The sequence below is a fragment of the Opisthocomus hoazin genome, chromosome 6, assembly GCF_030867145.1.
Source record: "Opisthocomus hoazin isolate bOpiHoa1 chromosome 6, bOpiHoa1.hap1, whole genome shotgun sequence".
NCBI lineage: Eukaryota > Metazoa > Chordata > Aves > Opisthocomiformes > Opisthocomidae > Opisthocomus > Opisthocomus hoazin.
In genome coordinates, this window is record NC_134419.1 from 42,853,065 (window position 1) to 42,867,644 (window position 14,580).

A 14,580-nucleotide genomic window follows, 5' to 3' on the forward strand; every position below is an offset into this window, starting at 1 on the left:
TGAATAAAAATAAAAACATAGCTTGACAGAATCTGGCTCATTACCCAATTTGCAGCAGAGAACTTATGTATCTACATGTGTGCTGGGTTTTTTTTTTCTTTTACAAAATCTATCAATATGTTCCTATCTGTTTCATATTTGAGTCACATTCTCTACTCCGCTTTCTGACAAACTGCATTGTGGACTAAAACATTCTGATGAGACAAGACATTACCTTTATGAACGACCTCATAGAGAAGAGGTTGGCTAACATTGTTGAAAGGCCCGGTGCCAGGCAGCTCTGGGCTATGAAACCCAGCTTGAGCTCGGCAAGACAGATTGCATCATCCCCTTCTTTCCAGTTCCAGCTTGGGATATTTAGCAGATGAGCCTGGAAAACGAAAAAATAAACAACAAACCTACCAGTGAAGAACCAGAAATACTTCTTGAAATACAGTACAGTATTGAAGGAGAGAGCAGTGAATGATTTTCTTTACTACTGGCTTGACTTCTTCTGAGTAGACAGAAACACTAAAAGTATTTTAGAATGTAAGTCTATGCTAAGAAATCTTCTAATCTTTTGTTATAGACAAAATCTTAAAATTTTCAAACCATATTCTGGCTGTGACACTCTGCCAAGCCTATCCTCACACCTGAACAAACCACAGAATGTTGTAAAGATTTCCTTCCCTTCTGTGTATTCCTTTTACAGTATTTTGAACCATTCTCTGACTGGTTACACACATACATAAGATACAGGAAATTACATAACTTAGATTACCACTTGTGTGAAGCTGAAACCTTTATAAGACATTGTAATTTAACAAGGTATACAACATCTTCTGTCTTTTCTATTTTGTTCCTTCCACCCTGAAGGACAGCACGTGACTTAGTCAAAACACAAACTTTTTCCTAAGACTGCTAATTATAAGCATAGAATAAAGAAAATAGCTGATCAAGACAGACCTCCAGTATTGACACTGGTTAGTTAGATAAGTATTAATACTGTTCATTTATTGGCATAACTCTATCGAACTCCCTCATCCATCTGCCTCATAGAAATGCACAGACATAAGGAAACACAGAAGCCTTCATGCTTGTCTCCCTTCATAAGTTAATGTTACAGTTCAGCACTTTGACAAAAGTTAGTCTTGAAGACACATGCACTGGAAATGCAAAGGAAAAAATGCAGTATTTAAAAACTCTTCCCCCTCCAAACCTGTTTAAAGCAGAGAAACACCTTGCTTTTATTCTATGAAAAGACGGGCTCCATCCATTCACATACAGTTAGAAGACATCACAAGCAACAGTAATTGTTGCTCTTGTTCTAGCTGAAGATCACAGGTATAAGGAGTTTTTAGCAGTCAAACCTTCGGAGTACCAGGATTATTGTATTGCATTGAATGAAGGACTACCCAGCCAAGCCTTTTCTCTAACACTGGGCAGTGGTTAACGCTTTTAGAAATAACAAAAGAAGCAGGTCACATATCAGCAGTCTGTCCTCTGATATAGTCTTCCTAGGCCTGCTAGTCAGCAGTTTATGGACTTCCTCAACTCAGGACTGAATGAATTGACCTTACTGTGTTTAAACGCCACAGATTTACCATCTAACATTTACCAAATTCCTTTCCAAAACGGATTTAGAATTTTGACCTCCACAACATTTTTAGGAACAAATTCCACAACTGAAATATGTTTTATATGACAAAACACTTAATTCTGTTTATCTTCTACCTGCTACTTGGCAATTTCAGGTCTACACTGTCATGCAAGAAACACAAAATCACAATAAATCTCCAACACGACTATAATTCTATGATTTTTTTTAAGTATCCACAAAGAACTGACTTCAGATAACTTGCCCAGAGGCCACCAGTTCATCTCAGGTATCTCTAGTGTGATAAGATGAGCAAAACTTACAGAAGCTGAGCGGTTAAAAGCTCAGCTGGAATCAATAGCAACTATGGACAATGCAGTTTTGAGAATTAGACCCTAGGCAATTAATAAATGTCAGAGCATTTTGATAAGATCCCTTGCATATATAAATAAAACTGAACCACCTTGTAACTGGATTACATGACAAGGCTTATTAGGACATTCTTGTTTGTAAAGAAAAATGCTTACTGTTAGTGTAGATAGGAAAACTGTGTATAAAGGATGGCAACGTAGCAAAAAACTCTGGGGAGAGACACTGTTTGTTGTCACGTTACCTTATTGTGATACTGCAACATCTGGGTGATAATTCTTATCTTCGGATGATAATTCTTTATTGATATTACTCTAAAAAAATAAAATCAAGACAATAACTTTTAGCTGGTTGGATATTTGGATAACTTATCCCAATACCTTTATGTTACTGGGCTGTCAAGTTCCACAGTTAAAACTGTACCCTCTTATTCATCCGGCTATAAAGCATATTGATTGAAGTCAGACCTATGCAATATTTAATTCTAGTCAATTTCAGTTAATAACCATCAGCTAATGGTAGAGAACATCAAGCTCTGGGAACTATTCCGTTGAATAGCTCACTCTTATGGAATTTGCAGAAAAAGAAACTTATTTTAGCAGCTCTGTTCAGATACTGTACTCATTCCTTTAAGTAAATAATACACTTGCAACTACTACGTCATTCAGTGATTACCTTCACTTCTTTGAATCAACATAATTGGTCAAGTTTTCCAATGATAAATGTCTGAAAATAATCCCTTTCTGCCCCATTACATATTATTTATTTATAGTTGCAAGACATTAATCATATTTAAACTCTATGAATAATGATTTTGTTTGACATAAATCCACATGCAAATTCATCTTAATTTTTATGGGTTATTCAAAAGCTCAATATTGAAACTGATATCTGATGTCTGAATTTATGAAATATGGGGCTACTTCCATAATATGCAGCTTGACTGCACTCGTAATTACTTAATGAGCCTAAGATATACTCAGCTGTGTACAGACTGAAAGTGGCTGGAAAGAAAAATATTTGAGAAATGAGTGGATTGCCAACATTTTGTGAAGAGATGAACATACAATTTAAAAATTAAAAAAGCATTGAGCAAAATTAAAGAGAGAAACAGGCCAAAAATAATCAGTTCTGTAGACACAAACTAAATACAGAGAAAGAATATAAAACAATCAAAATAGAAAATAATCTGAGTTATTATGGAATCACCAGTCTCATAGGACTCTGAGAGCCATAACTGTTTACACTGGTGTTTTGCAGGAAGCATCTTGCAAACTGCTAGTCTGGCTTTTGCTTTGAAGCATACCAAAGCAAGGGTATGAAATAGATAAAAAAACTGTATGCATTATTTTAATTTATGTTACGTTTTGGAAGGAGAAAACAAGTCTTCCCTCTAATTTCCCATTTCTTACTGGATTATTTGATTAAACATTCAATTTTCTTGAATTAAATTCATCTAAATGTGAGAAAAGACACAATAATTCCACTCTTAAAAGAACATTTTTGCATTCTATTACATGTCATGTATAAAATCTATTAAGAATTCACTAGTCTCCAACTGGAATATTTCCAATGTATTTATGCAATTGATGTCAAAATAAAGTTTCTTGCATTGAAACTCAATAGCATGTTTGGAAAACTAAATTAGGTATATTCAAGCCCTGCACCTTCCATAGACAGACAGATCTCTCGCATCCAGATCTAGGAGACCACTGTATCATCACCATCATGAAGCGTATACCTTGCTTTCCCCGAAGCAGCATAATTACTTGTAGAAGCAGACATACCAAGGAGCAATAAGGTATGAAGTAATTAAGAGTCATTCTGTCCCATCGTTAACACCAGCCTATGCAATACATGCACTCAGGTAACATATTGTTGCAACAACGTAACTGCATTCCCTTTCCTCTCTTTTCTATTGGGACTGAGTTCAGCTACAAATACTTAAATCCTAGGTCCTGCAAAATGACTAAGACTACCAAAGCTTGTGCTACGAGCGTCTCTTCTGACACACTCTTTCTACAACAGTCAAATTAAACCAGTTTAGGCAGGAATTTAGGGTATCTTTTTCCAAAATTTTGAGAGAATCTTTTAATTTGTCCCCTAAAAAAAAATCCTGCAAGTGCAACAGCTGAGTAATAACGTTGTGTGCGGCTATAGCCTATCTGGACACCAGAAGTTAGCTAATCAGAGTTAAGACCCAAAAACCTATTAAAAAGTAATGAATTTACCTCATAATATTGGAGGCATCTTCAGCATCTGGGTCAGCGCAGTATTTATTGGCAAGGATTAGGCACGCATCTGCTGACTCTATCTGAGACACCAAGGAAAAAGCAAACATAAATAACCACTTCTCTTTCCAGCTCTCCTTTCATCATAAAGTATTAAGGAATCCAAAGCTGCCATCATGAGTGTGGAATGTCAGTTCTTAATGCTGCTAATCAAAAATATTATAAGGCTAAAGTGAGTTAATGTGAGTGACGATAACAGCTCTTATAGCAATTTCTTGAAACCTCCTTACGATGCTCAGACCAGACCAGTAGTTCAATTATCGACTCTTGTTTTGCACCAGATGAGGCACAGAGATGTTAATGGACATGTATTTTGTAACCAGAGACTGAATTTTAGACCCCTAAATCCATAGCAACTTCCTGTTATATCACTGCAGTGCTCCCACTGGCCCTGCAGCTTTGTTTGGGAATTGGGAAAATTCAGGAGTTTGGGAAAGAATTGGAGGTAGCTTCCTGTGTCCTGGTTTCAGCTGGGATAGAGTTTATTTTGTTCCCAGTAGCTGCTGTGTCATTGATTTAGTATGAGAAGAATGTTGATAATACAGCAACGGTTTTAGTTTTTGCTGAGAAATCAAGGACCTTTTCCAGTTTCCCTTGCTCAGCTAATGTACAGGCGTACAAGAGCTGGAAGGGAGCACAGCCAGGCAGCCAGCCCAATGGAAGGGGGGGAAGGAGTGAGTGAGCGGCTGCGTGGTCTCAGTTGCCGGCTGCTGGGTTAAGCCACGACATCCTATTAGAGACACGAAGAGGCAGCTGAACCGATGATTTAGAGCACCAGTTTCAGAAAGCTTGAGCAGGAGAACTGATCTGTTCACAGACCTCTATGTCCACCCAAACTTTGGCTCTATTTAGGTCAAAGCAGATGACAAAAGTATTTTTCAGTGCATACAACCAAATACCAATACAAAGAAGGGTGGAATACAGAACACAAAACACCAACGCACAATTTTATGGTCACAATTGGAACATTTTGTTCTGATGAACCAAAACAGTGTATGTTGGGCTATGAAAGGTTATGCAATTTCTGCAGCCAAAATGGACAAAAGACATGATTAATACTCCAGAAAGTGTTAACATTGCACTAAAATATTCTTGGCTTAAGAAGCTTGTTTACTTTCCTTTAAAAAAAAAAAAAAACAAAAATCCCAGAAACATAAGAGTTAACGCTGTCTCTGACAGCTTGCCATCTTTTTTTTCTTCACTTAAGCTTCATGCTTTGCTTTAAGAGTACAAAATAATTTACCATAAAGAATTCTAGACAATAAAACCATCTCATTTTAGCTACTAAAAATCTTAAATTGCATTTTTTTCCCAAGGATTCTAGAAAATAGAAAAAGGGTTTGACAGGTGAAAAATTATTTTCTAATCACTCTGATGAAGGTAAGACAATAGCACTTTAAGCAATTATTGTAAGACAATGTTCTATTACATTGAACATTAATGTAAAATAGACTCTTGAATTAAACCTCAATGAAAAATTCATACATAGTTCAATGGAACGGCAGACAACGTATCTTAAGTCACATTGTTACTGCAGCTTTGAAGATCTAAAGATATAAGGAACACAAGTTTTATAAGGATAGATATTATCATTTACTAGGCAAGCTAATAAAGTTGGAAAAACAATCATCTGGGTTACATGAAGAAGAGCTTTATTTTTCCAAATAATCATATGCAATGAGTACTTGAAAAAAAGTCAGTTAGCAGGAGAACAGAACAACAGAGCTGTTACCTTCACTCTCGCCAGGTCATGGGGATTAAGGACTGAACCCTGATAAAATTCCACCTGAGTGAAGTGTCGCTTAAAAAGAGCTTCCAGCTCAAGGTTAGGGGAGATACTGCATTGGGAAGAGGAAGAAAACACAAGAGCAAATGTGAGTTTCCGTAACTGCCCCGTTTCCTTCATTTATAAACCAACCCATTGCTTCATTGTAGGTATTCAGACTTCTGCTGATGCTTTTCCTGTGGTGCGGAAACAGTGTGCGGTACTTAAAAGACAAATGCTATACTGCTTTCGCTTCCCTACTTCTGTCGAGAGAGCTCCTGGCCCACTTTGTTGTGACACTCTGCATGCTCACCGCCAGTCTCTCACAGACGTGAATCCAGAAGAACCGGTGCAAATAAACGAAATCTTCCTCACGCAGCACTCTCACAGAATCACAGAATCACAGAATAGTAGGGGTTGGAAGGGACCTCTGTGGGTCATCTAGTCCAACCCTCCTGCCGAAGCAGGGTCACCCAGAGCAGGCTGCACAGGACCGCGTCCAGGCGGGTCTTGAATATCTCCAGAGAAGGAGACTCCACAACCTCCCTGAGCAGCCTGTTCCAGGGCTCCTTCACCCTCAGAGGGAAGAAGTTCTTCCTCATGTTCAGACGGAACTTCCTGTGCCTCAGTTTGTGCCCATTGCCCCTTGTCCTGTCACTGGGCACCACTGAAAAGAGCTTGGCCCCATCCTCCTGACACCCACCCTTGAGATATTTATAAGCATTTATTAGGTCCCCTAATTCTCCACAGAAATAATCTAGCTAGACACTCCTCCTCCCCATGCCCCCACCATTTGCAAGACAGCTGATTGCATCAACAAAGCCCAATGCAAAATCACTCAAAGCCCAAGAAGGAACCCTACAGGGACCCTGTGGCCTGTGGGAGCTGCAATTAAACATAACTATACCATGACTTGCTGCCTCATTTCGTTTTGCCGTAAACAAACAAACAAAAAAGTATCACAATGTATTACATCATGTGGCACCAACCTTGCAAATACCTTTTCTGATGCCACTCATTAAAACAGAAGGGATTTAATAGCTACCTAGCAAGTGCATGAGATCTTTGTCATGCCACATGCTAAATTTAACAGGAAAATAAAAAAAGATACAGGCAAATATTTGTCTGTGAAGGTACAGAAGAAAGCAGGCACAAGCAAGTAGCCTGGTGCTAAACTCCCTTCAGGTGCACATACAGTTCCCTGATTCCCATCACCGTGCATCTACATTGTGGAAAGCTGGATCTCTGCTTTCCTCTGACCGTCAATTCTTCTTATTACTCAGAGACAAGAAAGACGCAAAGAATGTAGTTACTTAAGGGTATCATCTTCAGTTCAATTTGAAAGGGATACATAAAAAATATTGTGCAAGTGCTGCTGATTCTTAGTTTTTGATGTTTTGATGATTGTTGAATCATCACAAATCATTCCTTAACTTTTCAACCATTTTCTTTGACAAGAAGAAAAGTGCAGAACTGGCTGCTAAACACAAAAATATTACTCGTTCACAACTTGCAACAGTTCTGAATGGATGCATTCTGGAGCAGAAAAGACTTTTCGTACTGTCTCTCTCTCTAGCACAGGGCTGCTCCTAGCAGCTCCTCGTACAGGCGTGCCTATTTGGTGCTGGATTATGGGTAATACAGAGCCTGCAACAAACAGCAACGACCTTCACACACCTTTCCAAATCCCCCATCAGAAAAATGCCAGAACCTCTGTGTGTAGGTATGTATTTGTGGGTAAAAGAGCAGTACTAATTATCACCCTGACAAGAATTTCTTCTCTGTCTTCACTATATCTGTCAAGTAACACATCTCATTTATATTAAAATTACATCCGCACCTACATTTTTCTTTTTATAAATAGTTTGCAATCATGAAATATGCATTTTTTTCATTGTGAAATCAAAGGTGAAAATACTTTTTTCAGATAGCATAAGTTCGTGATGTGAATTTTTTCACTGGTTTTGCCAATTTTGGTAGTTTCACTAGAAATATTTGCCACTAAAGAAAATTCTCACTTCTACTGATTACTACTTTAATATTTTTAATTTCCCACCTCAGCTTTGTGTATAGCTATCTGCCTCACAACTGACACAACTGGGTCTGAGGCCCATCTGCTTGTAACACCTATACTTTGCAATGGGTTATAAAAATCACAGAAAACGCTGTTTTCAAAATACGTTGATAACAAAAGTAATCACAAACATAAATTTTATGGTTACTTGGAGCATGAAAGATCCCCTGTCTTCCCAAAAAAAGATACATCCCAACTTAATGTGTTTTAGTAACAGATGATACGACTGATCTTGAAAGATTACTCACTTATGCAGAAAGACGATTTCTACGTTGACATCATCCCTATCCTTGTGCAGGAAGTCCTTCAGGAAGTTGGACACGCTTTCAAGTGTTATGTGACCACAGACAACTATGTGCCTGTTACAGAAAAAGCAGAGTTAATCTTGCAAAGGAGGTAAAATGAGCAAACAAGAAAGCAAAGGAGGAAATGGTGATAATTTGTTATCTTCTTGATGTTTCTCTAGATCCTGTTCCTTGAAGTCAGAGGAGGAAAACACCAGTTCCAAGAGGTGCTTTGCAGTTGCATATACATATACACTCTCACTTGCAAAGACTATTATTACAAACCGTTTGGCCAAGTCGTGTTACACATTTAACAATAAGTGGCATAATTTATATATATGTTTATACACTGTTTTAACCAGCCCCTTTCAAAGTCACATTTCTTTATTTTACACATCTTTCTCCACACCTTTATCTCCAATACTGACATTTACCATTTAAATTTTTGGTTTCTGACATAATGAGACAGCAGATCTCCCTAAAATGATTTGATTATTTTTCCATGGTTGAAAGCAGACACGCCAATGAAGGCAGTGCAAAGCTTTCCAATTACAGGCCTTAAGAAGTAAAAAAGAAATCTTTTCCCTAACATAACTCCTACAAGGAGAGTACTTCACAACAAGAAATGATTATTTATTACACCATTGCAATAGATTGCTTAGAAAAATCAAAGGTCGCACAGATTGTGATGTCACAAAGGCTTCTACTGCTCCACATTTCCACTATTAGATGTATCTGCCCATGTAAGATTGAAGCACAATATATACCTATGTACACATCCTTGAATTCTACATCTTCAATTCTGAGACGCTGAAGAAAAGGCCTAGGAAATTGCACTCTTCCTGACTTCAGGGATCTTTGCTCCTTTATTATTGTAAAGCAAAGTCCAAAAATTTGTGATTAGAATATCCTACACTGTCTCACAATGTTCTTCATGGAATAAACTCAACCCCAGCTTCCATTCCCCTCACGGGTTTAAGACAGATGGTATGCCTATTGCTAACACTTCCAGCTACCACACTGCTCCCAGAAGTCAGGAAAAGGGACAAGCTGGTATAGACACAATTCCTGAACTAACAGAAAGTTACACTTTCACATTTGAGGATCAGGATGATTCCTTTGGAAGCCTCAGCAGGCATCTGCACCTTGGTTTCATTTTAGCACCCTGATTTGGGGCTGGACGTTATCTCCCTCCTTTCTGTTAATTTATAGCATGAGACAGTGCCCTGAGCAGTGATTGCAACAAACCCTCCTGGTTTTCAAACAATATTTTCCAGTGAGATACTTGCACTAATTATTGGTTGAAAACTCCCACAGAAAAATGTCCTTTTAACATAAATTATATTTTTGCTTAGAAGTAGAAGAAATTTAAAACAGATTTCCTGCTTGCCCAGAGAGAGTTACTAGGTGCATTATTTAAGAAAACGTGGAGAGCTTATATTGTTCCAATCTGTCCTGTATATGATTTGAAGATTTATAACTTCCTGTTTGTTGCAATAACCATTCCCTTCCCATGTATCACCCCTTTTCTTCCACGCACTGAGAGTTTAAGTAAAGCCAGCATAACTGGATTATCTTTTGCTTTCAGCTAGAGTTGGTTTTGTAGGAAAACACTGTAGGAAACAACTGTTTCTGTTGACCAATTTTTGGTCAACAGAAACATCTAATGTCTGCATTAAGCTTTTGTTTATGAAAAACCTCAAAAATAATACAGTATTACAGATAAATAATTATTATTTCCAACTTTTTTTCATTCTTCAAAAACGAAATGTAGAAATCCCCTTACAATACTGAAAACCAAAATTCAGGAACTTAAGACATTTTTATTGCTGATAAGTATTCAGGAGGATTAAGGTTTCTGTTAAGTAATAGTTGTCATTGGTATCATGTACCAGAGGGGAAACTGGTTTGATATACCAATGGGAATCCATATTGTGTGATTGTGAAGCTGCAAAAAGAATTTTTTAGAGAGAATCAAAAGGTTATCACGAGCCACATTCTATCAACCAATAAAGCCAGACTAAACCATTCTCTCCCATATGTATTTAAAATTCTCAAAATTAATTACAGCGACCAAACAGGAAAAATCAGTAGTTCTACACAGTTGAAATTCTCTACACTACCTAATTTTTTTCTGCTCAAGCATCGACATCACGGTACATTTGCTAAAAATGCACTAGCTTCTTAAAGAGTAAACAAAGATGGCAATAAAAGGTCCAAAGCCACCGCAGATACAAACAGTTTGAGGAAGAAAAAAATGAAATAAGCAAAAGCTAAAACATCTAGAAATCTGACGTGAGATAATTGAGAACATACACTTAATCCATGTAAATAGTACTGTAAATGAAAACAGATCCGTTGTGAATAGGATTCTTCAAAAAGGATTTTTGTGTGGTTCCTCCTTCAGAGGACACAAGACAAAAGGCAAATCTTTTGCCTGTTTATTTTGAAAGAATTTATATCCATTTTATTGGAACAAGTATAAAGAACTTGAAAAAACCCACTCTAACTAGTCTGTCATAATAAATCACAGATAATAAATACAAAATTCTGTTCAGCACTCAGTTGAATATAGGGTGTTCACTTGTCAAGTAACTAAATGAAGTGTGGCACATATTGATCTAGATTTCTCTATAAAACTATAATATTTATATCAAATACATATGCTCAAAACTCTTTATGGTCTTTCTGCTTAGTGTTCAGATCATGCTGTCGTCTATTGCCCGTCTAAATTCTTTCTTTGTGTACCAGTAGCGGGCTGCTGTGGTTGAAGTAAATGGGTTCTTGTAAAGTCTAACTGTTTTTCCTCAACAAAGAATGGGTCTCAGTTACTTTTTCTTATTAAGAAAATCAATAAATGTCAACAGAGACTGTACATACGGTCTTGTTTGTCTATTAGTGATGTGCATTCTTTACATATACACCAGTTTACAATACATTTCTGGCTGCTTATGCTTTTTACAATTTATGTAACATTATTCAAGATTCTATGAATTCAGTTCAAGTAAGTGAAAAGTCTATGCATGTGCTTATGCGTGTCTCATTTGGCTAAACACATGTCTTATTTTAATATGAACTCCGCTCTTACATTAATAGAGTAATAGGTCCTGTACAGTTATGATTTCGTGTTTTTCTTTTCACAGAAGACTCAGACCTAAGGATGGTCCTCTAACGAGCACTTATTTAGCAAATGCATATAGTGAGCCAGAACAATGTTACAATATTTTAAACGTTAAAAAAAGCCTATATATTGCATATATGACAAAAGCAAAGACTGAGAGCCACTCATCTAGAACAGATACTCATGGACCAAAAAAGACATACCAGGTTAGATTTAAAAAATCACTGTAGCGGGTACGAAACAAAAAAGAGTTACTCCCAAACTTGCCTTTCTGCATTAGTCATTTATGTCTCTGAACACAGAGCTCTGAAAACAAGTCACGGGGGTTTTCTTTAAAATTCAACTGTAAGCTCTCTATTTGCTCACTCTGATTCTCAAATCAGGCTCCAGAAATTTTCTAGTACGCAGGAGACAAGTCAAAAATATTCAAGGATATAGCAAATTGTCTGTCAAGTGCGCAACAACCCAGCAACTTTACTTTAACATTTGTTCTGCTTCACCTGTTTGCTGGAAAGCAGATTTTCATTATTCTCTTTACTCCTGAAGGATTAAAAATTTCAAAAGCGTTGAAGTTACAGAGAAGCCAAAAGCATTGACTTTCAAATATGTATCAACATTAGATGTATAAATGAACATGACTACACAGTGACTGGAGATGTGATTGCAGTATGTGAGAACATGTCTGAGGTACCTTTAATTTCTGTAAATTGGACCTGATAGCTTCAGCTGCCAGCTATTTCGGAACCAGAGAGAACTCGTGCAGCCTCTGCTGAAGCCGCTGTGATTAATTCTGACTATTTCTGACAGAAACTATCTGTTCTTTCCAGTAGGTTCCATGCTCTTTGGAATCTCTCTTATGTTGTGCGTAAAGAAAAAGGAATTAGTTCATACCAGATAACACTCAAAGAGCTACATTCAGTGTATAGTACACAGTACAGATCAGTGGAACAGCACTGGATCATTCATTAGACTAACATAAATGGGAAACCAATAACGTCAGGCATTTGAATGTTTCCTCTCACGCAGATACTAAAATACTCAGTGACCAGTATAAGTATGTAAAATTAAGAATCAAGAAGGATTCATTTCAAATTCTCTTAAACGTAAAATTGCTAATGTGTGACAAATATCCAGTCACAAGACGACCCTAATTAGTTGTGAATTCTTACAACTATGAAGCTACTTCAAGTGCACTTATACAAATCCAAGTACAAACGGTACAAAAGAATCCACTTACACAGGTCCTCAAATATTTTATGCCCACCTAAGTGAGATTTCTACTAGAGAACAGGCCAACAGAGTGCATTTCAGATACTTTAATCCTGGGTAAATAGCACACTCCTTTGTTTAAACTGCATATTAGAGCTTGCATCAAAGTCTGTTTGCAATCGCATGCTATCAGAAGAGATTCCCTGTGAGCTGCTTTGTTTCTTTCAACTTCCTTGCTCAGTTACAGCTAAATGAATTTATCTTATATTTTTATGATCTAAGGAACTGTGAAACGCTTGTCTATAAAGGAACTTAAGAAATAAAAGTTAATATTCTTTGCTTGATGCATACCTCTGAAACTGCAATAAGAAGAAGAAAGCACAGTGATTTGTTTCTGCCAGGGTCTGGATTAGTTAAGAAGCTTCCACTGTAGCTTAAAGTAAAGGATGAATTCATCCTTTCCTTCAGTTTTGATGGTAATATCTAGAGTATTTCTGCTTTCATAAAAAATACCACAACATTTAGACACAACACAGCTGTATCACCATAAGAAATAAGTGAATAATTTAGTAGAAACAAGTACAAACTGTTAAATGTTATAGCACGCACAAGGAGTCGATAGCAGAAAGCTTACAGCAAAATGCAGGGCACCTCCAGCATTAGCATCTCGGTTACAAAGAGACCTTAATCTACTGCTCTAATCCAAACCCTGGGTTTCTTTCTTGTACCATTTTGTGCAGCAATCACACACACAAGACACCCTGTTATTACTTTTCAAACCAAATGAAAATATTTTCCTTTAAATAAATTGCTTTCTATGTTCCCATTATTACTCTTTTTCAAATTGCCTTACGCATTTTTTTAAATGCTCAGTGACTCAAAAAATAACTAAAACCTTTGTAAGTGACACAGAAGTTAGCAGAGGCTTTAAGATCTTTCAGCATTTCATTCACGACCAGAGCCAATGCATTTCTTTCCACAGAAATCACCCCAAAATGTCACGACTAATTTTCTGAAACAGAACCTGAGCGAAAGCAAGAAGTCATAATTCACTAAAACTTGCTGATTAATTCACCACTCCTGCCATCTCACGTTGCACTCCTTGGAATGTCCACACTTAAAGTCATGGCCTCTACATTTTGTGGAATATGGCAGATCAGCAGATTTATAAACCAGATTCAGTCTTTCTTGGGTCAAAATTTGGACAGCAACAACTGATATTTTGATGCCAAACCCAGAAGTTTTATTAAAGTTTAGACAGAGAGAAGGAAAAGTTGGAATTTTTACAATTTTCACTAGAAATATAAAATTAGTGCTGCTATTGTAGGAATGGAACGTGATTTGAGACCTAGAACACACATTTAAGTCATAATATTGTTATATGTCACTTCCCATGTTTCCTTTCTTGCTTTTTTCCTGAGAATGGATATAGTTTAATAAGCATGCAAAATTGGAAAAAAAAAAGTTTGCCCTATTAGTTCTATCTGTCAGCCTATTTAACACTCGTCAGATTTTCTTTATCGCTAAGTGAGACTTCATTTGCAACAGTGGGATTAGAAGAATGGCTAGCAGATGGGAAATAGAGACACCCCTGGGGATCATAATGCAATCCATGTCACATTCTCTTATTACAGTCTCATCCCACTGGAAATTAATATCTTACATATTGTATCAAATTATATAATGTAATAATCTAATGTCACTTTCTTTGGAGCTGTGCCTCTCATTACTGCAGCAGACGGAGCTTTGCCAAAGTATCTGGATAAGAGTCAAAACCTTTTTTCTAATTTTTAATCAAATTCAAATGTCTAATGAGTCCAAGATGGTCTGTCAACTTCAATTCTCTGTTTGTCTTTCTGTTTACCATATCTATCTGTCTACAGTTTTTATT

At 37.0% G+C, this 14,580-nt stretch overlaps 1 protein-coding gene across 21 annotated transcripts in view; it reads right to left on the minus strand.

Annotated features, from left to right (window-relative positions):
* KCNMA1 (potassium calcium-activated channel subfamily M alpha 1) overlaps positions 1–14,580 on the minus strand; it is a 510,287-nt gene that overhangs the window by 152,078 nt on the left and 343,629 nt on the right. For all 21 annotated transcript variants that reach the window (XM_075422929.1, XM_075422930.1, XM_075422928.1 and 18 more), the window contains 5 exons: positions 8,324–8,434; positions 5,969–6,074; positions 4,177–4,259; positions 2,190–2,259; positions 215–370 (listed from right to left, as the gene is read on the minus strand). In XM_075422929.1, the coding sequence (XP_075279044.1) occupies positions 215–370; positions 2,190–2,259; positions 4,177–4,259; positions 5,969–6,074; positions 8,324–8,434 (526 nt within the window). The remainder of the gene's footprint in view (positions 1–214; positions 371–2,189; positions 2,260–4,176; positions 4,260–5,968; positions 6,075–8,323; positions 8,435–14,580) is intronic.